Below are 15,787 nucleotides of genomic sequence, written 5' to 3'. Positions count from 1 at the left end.
ATTATATGGTAGGATCGGTACTGCTTCTAATGAAATAATAATCCAGCATTAATCAGGTACCAGGACACTGCCAGTAATGGGATTATTATATGGTAGGGTCACTACTGCTTCTAATGAAATAATAATCCAGCATTAATCAGGTACCAGGACACTGCCAGTAATGGGATTATTATATGGTAGGGTCACTACTGCTTCTAATGAAATAATAATCCAGCATTAATCAGGTACCAGGACACTGCCAGTAATGGGATTATTATATGGTAGGGTCACTACTGCTTCTAATGAAATAATAATCCAGCATTAATCAGGTACCAGGACACTGCCAGTAATGGGATTATTATATGGTAGGGTCACTACTGCTTCTAATGAAATAATAATCCAGCATTAATCAGGTACCAGGACACTGCCAGTAATGGGATTATTATATGGTAGGGTCGGTACTGCTTCTAATGAAATAATAATCCAGCATTAATCAGGTACCAGGACACTGCCAGTAATGGGATTATTATATGGTAGGGTCACTACTGCTTCTAATGAAATAATAATCCAGCATTAATCAGGTACCGGGACACTGCCAGTAATGGGATTATTATATGGTAGGGTCACTACTGCTTCTAATGAAATAATAATCCAGCATTAATCAGGTACCGGGACACTGCCAGTAATGGGATTATTATATGGTAGGATCGGTACTGCTTCTAATGAAATAATAATCCAGCATTAATCAGGTACCGGGACACTGCCAGTAATGGGATTATTATATGGTAGGGTCGGTACTGCTTCTAATGAAATAATAATCCAGCATTAATCAGGTACCAGGACACTGCCAGTAATGGGATTATTATATGGTAGGGTCGGTACTGCTTCTAATGAAATAATAATCCAGCATTAATCAGGTACCAGGACACTGCCAGTAATGGGATTATTATATGGTAGGATCGGTACTGCTTCTAATGAAATAATAATCCAGCATTAATCAGGTACCAGGACACTGCCAGTAATGGGATTATTATATGGTAGGGTCGGTACTGCTTCTAATGAAATAATAATCCAGCATTAATCAGGTACCGGGACACTGCCAGTAATGGGATTATTATATGGTAGGGTCGGTACTGCTTCTAATGAAATAATAATCCAGCATTAATCAGGTACCAGGACACTGCCAGTAATGGGATTATTATATGGTAGGGTCACTACTGCTTCTAATGAAATAATAATCCAGCATTAATCAGGTACCAGGACACTGCCAGTAATGGGATTATTATATGGTAGGGTCGGTACTGCTTCTAATTGCCTCTTTTTAGTGTAGTCTTTGTAAATCCATACAATGCATTTTTTGGTTCCCCTTTTTCATAGTTTATTGTGATAGAGTTCTTTAAATTTAACCTCCTTTTTCCTTTTCTGTCTAGAAACCCCGTGCATTGAAAAGCTTTTGTCTAAGGATTGGAAAGATAAACTTCTTGCCATGGGAGCAGGCAATCTGGGCGACATAAAAGGTAAGCCACTGTAATTCTGCAACACTTGGAAATGTTCTTATTCCCCCCCCCCCCCCCCCCCCATTGAAAGCTGGCTTCTTGTTCAGTTTGATTGTTTACGTTTTATTCATTGATCTGATGTTGCAGGACCGGTGAGTAAATGTTAAATATGTTATTTGTATGTTATGACTCGTGGGTGCTGCAGAGCCTTTTTAAACCCTCAATGTCAGCCATTGAAGATGTCTTTCTGCAAAACACTCAGTCAGCCAGCAGGAGGCGGAATGCCAAAGGTAGTCATGGCTTTTCACGAAAGTGAGAATTGTAGGGAAAGCAAAGTGAATTGAAAGTTCATTTCAAAGTGTAGGCCAATATAGCCAGTCTGAAAGCATTCGAAACTTGGAGAATGTTTCCAGTTGAGCTATTTTTGCCTTAAATTTGATATCCCGGCAATTCTAACTTTTAATGAATACCCCTGTTAATGTTCATCCTTTGCACTATTCATATTTAATGACCTTTTAGTAAATTTAATGCAACACGATGTGCAGTTTGTTTGAATTAAGACATAAAGGAACTCTGCTACCAAAACTGCCTTTATAGCTGATGTTACCTTGCTAGCACACGAACATTGGGGTATCACGCAGTGGGCGTGTCCTGTCTCCACCACTTGTATTACAGAGTTATTGAGGCTAAGCAGGAAACTGTCCGTCTTTGCTAATAGGGGCCATGTGGGTACGGAATGTAAAGAGCTTGTAAGTTTTTACACACTCCTATCTGTGCGTAGCATGTGCTTTCATTTAAACACAATGTGTGACGGTCCCTTTCAATATATAGATCCTTCAGTCTGGTGAAGAAAAAAAACATCAAAGTTTTTCAAAGACATTAAGTCTGAGCCTTTCAGAATTAATAGCAGATAATCAGTGACTCTGAGATAGTCATATTAGTGGGTGGCTATGGTTACACAACACGAGATATGTAATAAGAAAGGTCTGGGGCTTCCACTCAACCTTTATTCCAGACTTACAATGCCTAACTACCCCAACTAAGTACTTTAAAGAGATTTAGCCTCATAACAGCTTTTATGGTTATTTAACTGATGCAACTGACTTTTTTTTTATGTAGGCCTGATATGCATGTTTCTAAATAACACACTTGTTATAATAACACACTTGTTATAATAACACACTTGCAGATAAAACTCTTTATTTACATTGCAATGTTTACTTGTCTATCTGTTTATGGGAATAAAATCACAGATCATGCACTGCGTCTGAGGGGGGGTCTTTATAAACGTCAATTTGTTCTTTGAAACCGAAACAATCCATTTCATAGACAATCAGCAAATCATCATTTTAATGGTACTATCACGCACAGAGTTGTTGCATAAAATTACATTTGCAGACAGTGGAAGTAATGAAAAGTTCATTTTCATTCGGCGCTGCAAACGTTATCTGTCTAATTCCTTTTTCCTCAAGGGATCTTGTAACTACAATTGACAAGATTTTTTTTTTCCTGAGAACAAGTGGTTATGGCAAAGCCCAATAAAACAGAGACGGGGAAGAACATACCATGACTGGAACTTTATTTTAATTATCTGCCTACATTTCCAGTGACAGAATCATAACAGAACTCACCCCGTTCTGATTGCCTCTAAAATACAGACTTTTTGAAGGGATTAAGAATAGTCTTGGTGCCATAGTAAAGTGTTAATATCTTGCCCTTTCTACCAGAACCATAGGTACTGGAACTAGATGATTCTTTCACCTGGCTTTTAATTTTGCTTCTGTAGCTCCTGTCTTTGTCTAAGTGAGGGCTGGGGGGGGGGGGAGATCTGCTTGGTTAATAGTTGTGAAGCAGATTTGTTAGAAAGCTGTGAAAACAGGTCTTGTTTTATTGTTTCTTTTCACAGCGCAATAGTGTCAGTCATTGTCTATTGTGAGCACAGAGTTTGCACAGAATGGAGGCTCATCCTCTAGGGCTAATGAATTAAACTTGCAGGTTCTTGGGGAGAGGGTCAAAGGACTAATAATTTACTGCTGGAGAACAAGTCTTTCATGGCAGCGCTGGCCAGGGAGCTGGCAAACAATGCTTCAGCTGTGCTGCAGCTGTATTTAGTGAGACAACAGCAGCGGTGTGTACTTTCAGCTATTTGACACACACATGTGCTTTCTTTGTCCGTTCATTTAGGCCTGACTGGGGCTTTTTACGCCATTCTGGAAAAACTTGAAAGCTGTGTTTTAGGTAAATTATACGCATTCCAACCTGAGACTGATTCATTTCCAGAAAACATGTTTAATCACAACAAGTTCAGGGAATTATTAAAATATGTCATCTTCATCCCTTAATAAAGCAGACGTGGAAAATAAAAACATAACGTAACGAAGAAGCCTGTAAAAATTGTAATAAATTCACAGGACCATTTCTTGGCCATTACACTTTTTTTTTTTTTTTCTCAAATATGTCAAAGGTAATTTTAGAACCCCAATATATTTTATTCACGTCTGTCGTTGTCACGATACAGTTATGATTAAAACCACAACCAACTTTAATCTTGTTTTAAGTCATTTCTAGAGATTAATTTAGAGAGCTGTACATTGCCCTACGTTTCATGTGGTAATTACGTGTCTGTTAGTCCACCCATTGTACAGCGCTGTGGAATTTGTTGGCGCTTTATAAATAATAAAAATAATAATAATGTGGCAATAAATGGTTTTCGTAGCTTAAGATTTATTAAGAAATTAGAAGCTGTTTTGTTCTTTCTATTAATAAACTCCTCTGTTCTGAGTCTCTTCGAGCACCTGTTTGTACCTAATCTTAATGGGATTTCCTTCTGTTTGACTTCAACTTAATGGGATTCACTTCTCTTTCATTTATGACATTATTGGGGTTTCCAAACAAGTTAAACAATTTAAACTGACTTAACACAAGGCATTGTAGCAGCTGCAAAGGGGAATATTTACCCTTGATGGGAAATTTCATGTAATATGTAGAGGTCCTCTGTTTATTCAGTCTATTTACGACTTTTAGCTGGAGGGGTCTGGAGATCTGCAGCCACTTTCTATCTAGCCTACCCCTATCTCTTACCCTGGACAAATCTACATTTTCTTATATAGCCTACCCCTTCTTATTACTCTGCACAGATCGTATAGTCCTATTGAACTTGCCCCTATCTATTACCATACACAGATCTACCCCATCATATCTAACCTGCCCCTTCCTATTACCCTGCACTGATCTACCCCATCCTATTTAACCTGCCCCTTCCTATTACCCTGCACTGATGGAACCTATCCTATCTAACATGCTTCTTCCTTTTACCCTGCACTGATCTACCCCATCCCATTTAACCTGCCCCTTCCTATTACCCTGCACTGATGTAACCCATCCTATCTAACCTGCTTCTTCCTATTACACTGCACTGATCTACCCACTTCCTATCTAGCCTGCCCCTTCCTATTACCCTGCACAGATCTGCAGCCACTTTCTATCTAGCCTACCCCTATCTCTTACCCTGGACAAATCTACATTTTCTTATATAGCCTGCCCCTTCTTATTACCCTACACAGATCGTATAGTCCTATTGAACTTGCCCCTATCTATTACCATACACAGATCTACCCCGTCATATCTAACCTGCCCCTTCCTTTTACCCTGCACAGATCTACCTCTTCCTATCTCTAATTTGCACATATCTACCCCTTCATATCTAACCTCCCCTTTCCTCTTACCCTGCACAGATTTACCCCTTCGTATCTCTAATACATAGAATTCATGCTGGTGTCATTCGGTTTCTGAACTTGTCCAATCACCACGTAAGGAGTTTGTTCACTTGAATTAGTTCGTTTTTAGAGTTTTCAAAGAGAATCTTCATTTTAGTTGGTTATGTCAGTTCTCATTGAAACAAATCAGTCACAATATAAAGAACTAATTATATTACCATCTTTTAATTAGTCCTACATTTTGCAATTTGTTTGTCAACTGCAACATTTCTCTGTTTCTCAAATACAAGGGTTAATATTTTGTATGGATAAGCATTGACATTTATTAGAAATGCCAATAATTCACTTCCTGGCTAAGGGAGTTTACAGTCTAATTTTGACTGGTTGCTATAGTTTGGGGCTAATCAAGCTAGTGGTTTGTGTATTCAGCAGTTTGCTGTATTGAAGGAGTATTAAACCCTTGTCATACCTAGAGGGCAATGCGGTTAGCTGGTACATTACAACCACTCACATGGGGACTACAACTAGGGAGCAGGGTTTTAAGCGCCCTGCGTTCAGCTGTAATGCTGTCTTTTTTTTTATCTTCTAGGTGTATTTTTTATATATATATATATATATATATATATATATATATATAGATATATATCACTGTTTTATTTTTTTTATTTCTTCTTCTTATTTTTTTTTGTATTTGTATAGTTTATATTATTATGATCCATATATTTCCATGGTAAGGATATAAAGATACTTCAGCCTTATTTTCTAATCTGGATTTGTAAATTTAAATTCATTTTTATAAAATGGAAATGTTATGCAAGTTGCCGTTCCACAGTCTTATGTGTTTAGGGAGTAGGGAGAGTGTTATTGTTATTTTTATTTTTTTTGGCTTTCCCATTCGAGATAAGGGTGTCTGCCTGGCGGTTTTTGTTTTTATATAAACTTTTCCTTGTGTGGTCATACAGCAAAGGTAAAAGTTTTCTGCAGTTTTGCGCCATGACCTTGTGACAGGTTCCTGCGTCCTTCATCGTCTGTAATCCGTTGCATGGTAGAATTCACGGATACATCGGCTGCCAGCATTGGATTTAGAGAGGTAATCCATTCACTGATCAAATAGCTCCCGAATTAAAGCATATGCTACGCAGGGTTAATGTATGGATTAAAGAGGATAATATTTGAGGTGACACAGAGTTTTGAGATAAATGAAAAATGCAGATTCGGTTTTGGGATTACATAGCATGACACACAATGAGATGCGGTGTAGAGCATCCTGCCTGTTACTCCAACGTTTTCATAATAGAGCGCTCACAATAGCGTAGGATTCACGTATTCCTGCCCCCAAGCTTTATCACTGTTCTGTATTTTGGTTCTTTGCTGAAGTTAAGATGTTAAGTAGTAATTAATAATCTATCTGGCATTAAGTTCTGTACTCGTGTTAATGTGATATATTTCAATATTTGAATTACATTAATACAGTCTGACTGTTGAATCGCGGTTTGAGTTACATTAATGCATCTGACCTTTGCACAATAATTGTGCGCGAGGAAAAAATGCCCCATAATTAGAGAACTTGGAGTCAGTTGGTCAATGTATTCCAAGGAGAATAATTCAATATTTATCACTAGCGTCTCGCTATTTTGCTTCCTTTACTTGTGTTTTTTTTTTTTTTTTTTTGCATTTTAACACAATTACAGACAATGGGTCTGTAATTATTATGTGGAGCTTTTAAGCAGTGTGCACTGGAAATTGCAGAGCGTTGATTTAGCGGGTTGTAAATGTTGTTTTTATGTAAACTCTTTAACTGCAGATCCAACCTGTGCCATCGCATTTTCTGCGCTTAAATTCCCTGGAGATGGGCAAGCAGCCTTTTTTCTGTCTCAAATTCAGTGCTTTAGTTTAATATGTGTTTGATCAAACAGCCTCATATTATTATTATTATTTTATTATTTATATAGCGCCATCAGATTCTGTAGCGCTGTACAATGGGTGGACTAACAGACATGTAATTGTAACCAGACAATTGGACATACAGGAACAGAGAGGTGGAGGGCCCTGCTCAATGAGCTTACATTCTAGAGGGAGTGGGGTATAGTGACACAAAGGGTAAAAGTAGGGGTACGAAGGAGGTTGCTAGAAAAGTATTCACTGAGAACTTAGTAGGTTATTTCTGACAGTTGCAGGAGAGGAGTCATCGGGGGTGGGGGATAAAAAAACTGCTAACAGTTTAAATGATATGCTTTCTTGAAGAAGTGAGTTTTCAATGATTTTTTGAATGAGTGGAGACTGGGTGAAAGTCTTACGGAGAAGGGAAGGGAGTTCCACAGAGGAGGTGCAGCCCTGGAGAAATCTTGGAGGCGAGCATCAGAGGTGGGCGTACGGACAGAGGATAGACGTAAGTCTTTGGCAGAGCGTAGGGGCCTCAACGGGACATACCTGTGTATTAGGGAGGACAGGTAGGTTGGAGCAGCATTATGTAGGGACTTGTAAGCAAGCTCCAGAATTTTAAATTGAGCCCTATATCTAACTGGGAGCCAATGCAGGGACTGACAGAGGGGGGAGGCGTGGGAGGTGCGAGCAGACAAGAAAATGAGCCAGGCCGCCGCATTCATTATAGATTGCAGCGATGCAATCTGGGAACACGTACGACCACTGAGAAGGGTATTGCAGTAGTCCAGGCGACAGAGAACAAGAGCATGGACCAGCACCGAAGCCGCTTCCTGGGTTAAATAGGGGCGAATGCGCGCTATGTTTTTGAGATGGAAGCGACAGGATTTGGCGATTGATTGGACATGATGGGTGAAGGAGAGGTTGGAGTCAAAAAGAACACCCATGCAGCAAGCCTGAGAGGTAGAGGTGATGGTAGCGCTGTTGACTTGGAGGGAGACAGACACGGGAGTAGTAACACTTGAGGGAGGGAAGAACAAAAGTTCTGTTTTGGACAGGTTGAGTTTAAGGAAGTGAGCAGCCATCCAGTTGGAAATCGAAGAGAGACAGTCAGAGACATGAGTCAAGGTGGGCGGAGAGAGATCAGGAGAGGACAGGTAGATTTGCGTGTCATCCGCATAGAAATGATAACGGAAGCCAAAGGAGCTGATGAGTTTACCAAGGGAGGCAGTATAGATGGAGTACAGTAGGGGACCAAGGACAGAACCTTGGGGGATGCCGATAGAGAGTGGTTGGTGGGGAAGAGGCAGAGTCAGAGAAAGAAACACTGAAAAAGCACTGGGAGAGGTAGGAGGAGCACCAGGAGAGAGCAATATCTTGTAGACAGAGATTACGGAGAATGAGAAGAAGTTGTTGATGATCAACAGTATCAAAGGCAGCAGACAGGTCAAGGAGAATTAGGATAGAGTAATGGCCTTGAGATTTAGCAGCAATTAAATCGTTGGATACTTTGGTCACAGACATTTCGACAGAATGACCAGTGCGGAGTCCAGACTGAAGGGGGTCAAGCAGAGAGTTAGATTTGAGGAAGTCTGTCAATATTGCATAAACAACTCTCTCGAGGATCTTGGAGGCAAATGGCAGTAGCGAGGTTACAGTTACAGTTGCATGTTTGAAGGGTGAGGGAAATGTATCATAAGCATCACAATCTCGCAGTTTTTCAGGGATCCTTTTATAATATGTACACAACATTGTAATCATTAAAACAATTAAGGTTCGATAATTCACACCCCCAGTATTTAGCCCTGTTCCACGACTCAATTAATCTTTTCTATTTTCTGCCATTCCCGTCCTATATTCACCATATTGAGAAATGTGTGATTTCGAGGAAGGGGCTATTAGATAGTTCTATAAAGTAAATAAGTTGGGGGGAAAGTATCGCTTTTTATTCTCTAATAAATTTAGTAGCTTTGGAAAAAATAGGTAGTTTGAATAAATAAAAGTTTGGTCCCCTAAAGCACTACCAGGCGTATTCAGTAAACAAAATCTTTGGGAATAAACTCTGTTCATCTGCAGTGCCCTATAATGTGCCTCGTGTTAAAGTAGCAGTGTCCTATAATGTGCCTCGTGTTAAAGTAGCAGTGCCCTATAATGTGCCTCGTGTTAAAGTGGCAGTGCCCTATAATGTGCCTCGTGTTAAAGTAGCAGTGTCCTATAATGTATCTTGTGTTAAAGTGGCAGTGTCCTATAATGTATCTTGTGTTAAAGTGGCAGTGTCCTATAATGTATCTTGTGTTAAAGTGGCAGTGCCCTATAATGTGCCTCGTGTTAAAGTAGCAGTGTCCTATAATGTATCTTGTGTTAAAGTGGCAGTGTCCTATAATGTATCTTGTGTTAAAGTGGCAGTGTCCTATAATGTATCTTGTGTTAAAGTGGCAGTGTCCTATAATGTGCCTCGTGTTAAAGTAGCAGTGTCCTATAATGTATCTTGTGTTAAAGTAGCAGTGTCCTATAATGTATCTTGTGTTAAAGTGGCAGTGTCCTATAATGTGCCTCGTGTTAAAGTAGCAGTGTCCTATAATGTATCTTGTGTTAAAGTGGCAGTGTCCTATAATGTGCCTCGTGTTAAAGTGGCAGTGTCCTATAATGTGCCTCGTGTTAAAGTGGCAGTGTCCTATAATGTATCTTGTGTTAAAGTGGCAGTGTCCTATAATGTGCCTCGTGTTAAAGTAGCAGTGTCCTATAATGTATCTTGTGTTAAAGTGGCAGTGTCCTATAATGTGCCTCGTGTTAAAGTGGCAGTGTCCTATAATGTACCTTGTGTTAAAGTGGCAGTGTCCTATAATGTATCTTGTGTTAAAGTGGCAGTGTCCTATAATGTATCTTGTGTTAAAGTGGCAGTGTCCTATAATGTATCTTGTGTTAAAGTGGCAGTGTCCTATAATGTGCCTCGTGTTAAAGTAGCAGTGTCCTATAATGTATCTTGTGTTAAAGTAGCAGTGTCCTATAATGTATCTTGTGTTAAAGTGGCAGTGTCCTATAATGTGCCTCGTGTTAAAGTAGCAGTGTCCTATAATGTATCTTGTGTTAAAGTGGCAGTGTCCTATAATGTGCCTCGTGTTAAAGTGGCAGTGTCCTATAATGTGCCTCGTGTTAAAGTGGCAGTGTCCTATAATGTATCTTGTGTTAAAGTGGCAGTGTCCTATAATGTGCCTCGTGTTAAAGTAGCAGTGTCCTATAATGTATCTTGTGTTAAAGTGGCAGTGTCCTATAATGTGCCTCGTGTTAAAGTGGCAGTGTCCTATAATGTACCTCGTGTTAAAGTGGCAGTGTCCTATAATGTGCCTCGTGTTAAAGTGGCAGTGTCCTATAATGTACCTCGTGTTAAAGTGGCAGTGTCCTATAATGTACCTCGTGTTAAAGTGGCAGTGTCCTATGATGTACCTCGTGTTAAAGTGGCAGTGTCCTATAATGTACCTTGTGTTAAAGTGGCAGTGTCCTATAATGTACCTTGTGTTAAAGCGGCAGTGTCCTATAATGTACATTGTGTTAAAGTGGCAGTGTCCTATAATGTGTCTAGTGTTAAAGTAGCAGTGTCCTATAATGTACCTTGTGTTAAAGCGGCAGTGTCCTATAATGTACCTCGTGTTAAAGCGGCAGTGTCCTATAATGTACCTCGTGTTAAAAAGGCAGTGTCCTATAATGTATCTTGTGTTAAAGTAGCAGTGTCCTATAATGTACCTCGTGTTAAAGTGGCAGTGTCCTATAATGTACATTGTGTTAAAGCGGCAGTGTCCTATAATGTACCTTGTGTTAAAGTAGCAGTGTCCTATAATGTACCTTGTGTTAAAGTGGCAGTGTCCTATAATGTATCTTGTGTTAAAGTGGCAGTGTCCTATAATGTATCTTGTGTTAAAGTGGCAGTGTCCTATAATGTACCTTGTGTTAAAGTAGCAGTGTCCTATAATGTACCTCGTGTTAAAGTGGCAGTGTCCTATAATGTACCTCGTGTTAAAGTGGCAGTGTCCTATAATGTATCTTGTGTTAAAGTAGCAGTGTCCTATAATGTACCTTGTGTTAAAGTGGCAGTGTCCTATAATGTACCTTGTGTTAAAGTGGCAGTGTCCTATAATGTACCTTGTGTTAAAGTGGCAGTGTCCTATAATGTATCTTGTGTTAAAGTGGCAGTGTCCTATAATGTACCTTGTGTTAAAGTGGCAGTGTCCTATAATGTATCTTGTGTTAAAGTGGCAGTGTCCTATAATGTATCTTGTGTTAAAGTGGCAGTGTCCTATAATGTACCTTGTGTTAAAGTGGCAGTGTCCTATAATGTACCTTGTGTTAAAGCGGCAGTGTCCTATAATGTACATTGTGTTAAAGCGGCAGTGTCCTATAATGTACATTGTGTTAAAGTGGCAGTGTCCTATAATGTACATTGTGTTAAAGTGGCAGTGTCCTATAATGTATCTTGTGTTAAAGTGGCAGTGTCCTATAATGTATCTTGTGTTAAAGTAGCAGTGTCCTATAATGTATCTTGTGTTAAAGTGGCAGTGTCCTATAATGTATCTTGTGTTAAAGTGGCAGTGTCCTATAATGTATCTTGTGTTAAAGTAGCAGTGTCCTATAATGTATCTTGTGTTAAAGTGGCAGTGTCCTATAATGTATCTTGTGTTAAAGTGGCAGTGTCATATAATGCATCTTGTGTTAAAGTAGCAGTGTCCTATAATGCATCTTGTGTTAAAGTGGCAGTGTCCTATAATGTACATTGTGTTAAAGTGGCAGTGTCCTATAATGTATCTTGTGTTAAAGTGGCAGTGTCATATAATGTATCTTGTGTTAAAGTAGCAGTGTCCTATAATGCATCTTGTGTTAAAGTGGCAGTGTCCTATAATGTACATTGTGTTAAAGTGGCAGTGTCCTATAATGTATCTTGTGTTAAAGTGGCAGTGTCATATAATGTATCTTGTGTTAAAGTAGCAGTGTCCTATAATGCATCTTGTGTTAAAGTAGCAGTGTCCTATAATGTACATTGTGTTAAAGTGGCAGTGTCCTATAATGTACATTGTGTTAAAGTGGCAGTGTCCTATAATGTACATTGTGTTAAAGTGGCAGTGTCCTATAATGTATCTTGTGTTAAAGTGGCAGTGTCATATAATGTATCTTGTGTTAAAGTAGCAGTGTCCTATAATGCATCTTGTGTTAAAGTAGCAGTGTCCTATAATGTACATTGTGTTAAAGTGGCAGTGTCCTATAATGTACATTGTGTTAAAGTGGCAGTGTCCTATAATGTATCTTGTGTTCCGCAGCTATAATACTCCCAATAATGTGTCATTAAAGGGACTTTCTAAGCACCTTAATTCATAAAGACTATGTGTCCCTTTAAACTACAATGTTTTGAAATGAGTTTGTGTTAATAAAATAATGGCCTTTTTTTAAAATAAATTACTTGGCAGTTAATACAAGGCTACCCATAAGTCATGGAGTAATTTGGAATAGCCCTACCAACTGAGCTGGTGAAGAAGCTCAGTTTGTAAATTCCCTGGCTACAGATCCTGTTTAAAACACAAGGTCATCTTTTTAAATCCCAGCACGGTCAACTCAGCCCTTCATCCTTCCGAGGTCGATAAAATGAGTACCATCAATTGGGTAATAATAACATCTATTCCAATTCGGGTAATTCTGAGAGCTTGTGCTGAAAAGTGGTTTGAGAATATATAAATACAAGTTATTATTATTAATCACCCTGACCATATCCACTAAAATGAGGGTTTGGTACATTAAAATAAGTGGATGTCTATATTCTCTATATACCTGCATTCAGGGTCCCCAATCTTATGCTAACTAATTTAAATATGTATAGGTTTTGCTAACTGAGCATTCAGTGACTCCCCTTTAACATGCATTGCTTTAACATGTCCATCACTTGCTTTCCCAGGGACCCCAGAAAGCCTTGCTGAGAAGGAGAGACAGCTAATGGGTATGATTAATCAGCTGACTAGTTTACGAGAGCAGCTGCTGGCAGCGCACGATGAACAGAAGAAACTCGCTGCCTCACAAATCGAGAAGCAGCGCCAACAGATGGAGTTAGCCAAACAGCAGCAAGAACAGGTTAGCTGGGGAGGGGCTTACAGGGTCACTATAAGCACCACAACCACTTCACTTTACAGAAGTAGTTATGGTGCAAAGAACATGTCCATGCATTCTTTATTTTTTCATTTTTTATTTTTTTATGTTTTATTCTGTGTTGGGCCGCCTCCAAGTATGTCAGACAGCTGGAGAACACTGTTCTGGAGTGGCAATATTCTTTTTGTCTGGTATCATCAGGCACCACATGTCAACTGGAATATCATACAAAATATAACCACTATATGCAACTGAAATCAATGGTCCAAAACTAAACGCCTCAGACACCAAAAAATATATAACAAACATAGAAAAGAGTAGGAATTCTCATTGAAGTGGTCTACCTTGAGGGACGCAAAGTCCAGGAAACTCCCGGAAATGCCTCTAGTGGTGTCTGGTTGTGTCTTAGTACTGCAACTTAAACATTGAATTTTGCCTAAAACTGCAATGTTTTACATTGCAGGACTAAGGGGGAATGGGACATTGCACCTAGACCACTTCAATGAGACAAAGTGGTTTGGGTGCCTATAGTGTCCTTTTAACGTGTTCTGTTTTCCTCTCAAGGTTTATCATAAAAAATAATTACAAAAAATACTTTAATTGCATTTTTCCAGGCATGGTCCAATCTAGTGCTCCTCTTACAGGAGGATTGGGGACCTAATGTGCATTATCGCACAGTAAAGCTTCCCGGTAGGAAAACATTGCATTCAGTGCTTTCCTATGGACTTCCACGCCATGTGACCAAGTGCTACTTGGTTAGTGCAGTGGAAAAACCCTTAGAAATGTTACATCTCAGGGTTAAGAGGGTAAGGTTGCTGCACCCAAACCACGTTATTGAGATATGTCATTGAGATAAAGCTCTCCGGATAATTATAGTGTTTTTTTATATACTGCACTTCAACTAACACACCCCTGAGGAGTGATTCCCCATCCATTACATTTTCCTAAACCTCAATAAGACCATGCATCTTTATGAGAAGAAAAATAGGAATTTGCATGACAACAGGTTAAGTGAAGTATCTTTGTTGGAGTATATTCCTTATAAAATCACAACTTTTTGGATTTCATGTGGAATATGCTCCAATATGCTCGCTAAACCTGCTGTAAAAAGAAGGGGAATTATTCCTCAGGGGTGTGTTTAGCTGCTGTAAAAAAGCAGGGGAATCACTCATCAGGGGTATGTTTACCTGCTGTAAAAGGGAGGGGAATCACTCCTCAGGGGTGTGTTTACCTGCTGTAAAAAGGAGGGGAATCACTCCTCAGGGGTGTGTTTACCTCCTGTAAAAAGGAGGGGAATCACTCCTCAGGGGTGTGTTTACCTCCTGTAAAAAGGAGGGGAATCACTCCTCAGGGGTGTGTTTACCTGCTGTAAAAAGGAGGGGAATCACTCCTCAGGGGTGTGTTTACCTGCTGTAAAAAGGAGGGGAATCACTCCACAGGGGTGTGTTTACCTCCTGTTAAAAGGAGGGGAATCACTCCTCAGGGGTGTGTTTACCTGCTGTAAAAGGGAGGGGAATCACTCCACAGGGGCGTGTTTACCTCCTGTAAAAAGGAGGGGAATCACTCCTCAGGGGCGTGTTTACCTCCTGTAAAAAGGAGGGGAATCACTCCTCAGGGGCGTGTTTACCTCCTGTAAAAAGGAGGGGAATCACTCCTCAGGGGCGTGTTTACCTCCTGTAAAAAGGAGGGGAATCACTCCTCAGGGGTGTGTTTACCTGCTGTAAAAGGGAGGGGAATCACTCCTCAGGGGTGTGTTTACCTGCTGTAAAAAGGAGGGGAATCACTCCTCAGGGGTGTGTTTACCTCCTGTAAAAAGGAGGGGAATCACTCCTCAGGGGTGTGTTTACCTCCTGTAAAAAGGAGGGGAATCACTCCTCAGGGGTGTGTTTACCTGCTGTAAAAAGGAGGGGAATCACTCCTCAGGGGTGTGTTTACCTCCTGTAAAAAGGAGGGGAATCACTCCTCAGGGGTGTGTTTACCTCCTATAAAAAGGAGGGGAATCACTCCTCAGGGGTGTGTTTACCTCCTGTAAAAAGGAGGGGAATCACTCCTCAGGGGCGTGTTTACCTCCTGTAAAAAGGAGGGGAATCACTCCTCAGGGGCGTGTTTACCTGCTGTAAAAGGGAGGGGAATCACTCCTCAGGGGCGTGTTTACCTGCTGTAAAAGGGAGGGGAATCACTCCTCAGGGGTGTGTTTACCTGCTGTAAAAAGGAGGGGAATCACTCCTCAGGGGTGTGTTTACCTCCTGTAAAAAGGAGGGGAATCACTCCTCAGGGGTGTGTTTACCTCCTGTAAAAAGGAGGGGAATCACTCCTCAGGGGTGTGTTTACCTGCTGTAAAAAGGAGGGGAATCACTCCTCAGGGGTGTGTTTACCTCCTGTAAAAAGGAGGGGAATCACTCCTCAGGGGTGTGTTTACCTCCTATAAAAAGGAGGGGAATCACTCCTCAGGGGTGTGTTTACCTCCTGTAAAAAGGAGGGGAATCACTCCTCAGGGGTGTGTTTACCTCCTGTAAAAAGGAGGGGTTTGCAGTATCCTTAGGACGGAGCGCGTTGAGGTTGATTCCTTGTGAGTGGTGTTCACTAGTAGTG

At 40.3% G+C, this 15,787-nt stretch overlaps 1 protein-coding gene across 2 annotated transcripts in view; it reads left to right on the top strand.

Annotated features, from left to right (window-relative positions):
- SOX5 (SRY-box transcription factor 5) overlaps nt 1-15,787 on the top strand; it is a 264,806-nt gene that overhangs the window by 132,994 nt on the left and 116,025 nt on the right. For both annotated transcript variants that reach the window (XM_063446673.1, XM_063446674.1), the window contains 2 exons: nt 1,410-1,496; nt 13,008-13,180. In XM_063446673.1, the coding sequence (XP_063302743.1) occupies nt 1,410-1,496; nt 13,008-13,180 (260 nt within the window). The remainder of the gene's footprint in view (nt 1-1,409; nt 1,497-13,007; nt 13,181-15,787) is intronic.

This window comes from Pelobates fuscus, chromosome 3 (assembly GCF_036172605.1).
Source record: "Pelobates fuscus isolate aPelFus1 chromosome 3, aPelFus1.pri, whole genome shotgun sequence".
Classification (NCBI taxonomy): Eukaryota; Metazoa; Chordata; class Amphibia; order Anura; family Pelobatidae; genus Pelobates; species Pelobates fuscus.
The sequence above is the reverse complement of the archived record's forward strand: the minus strand, read 5'-3'. Positions and strand labels throughout refer to the sequence as shown.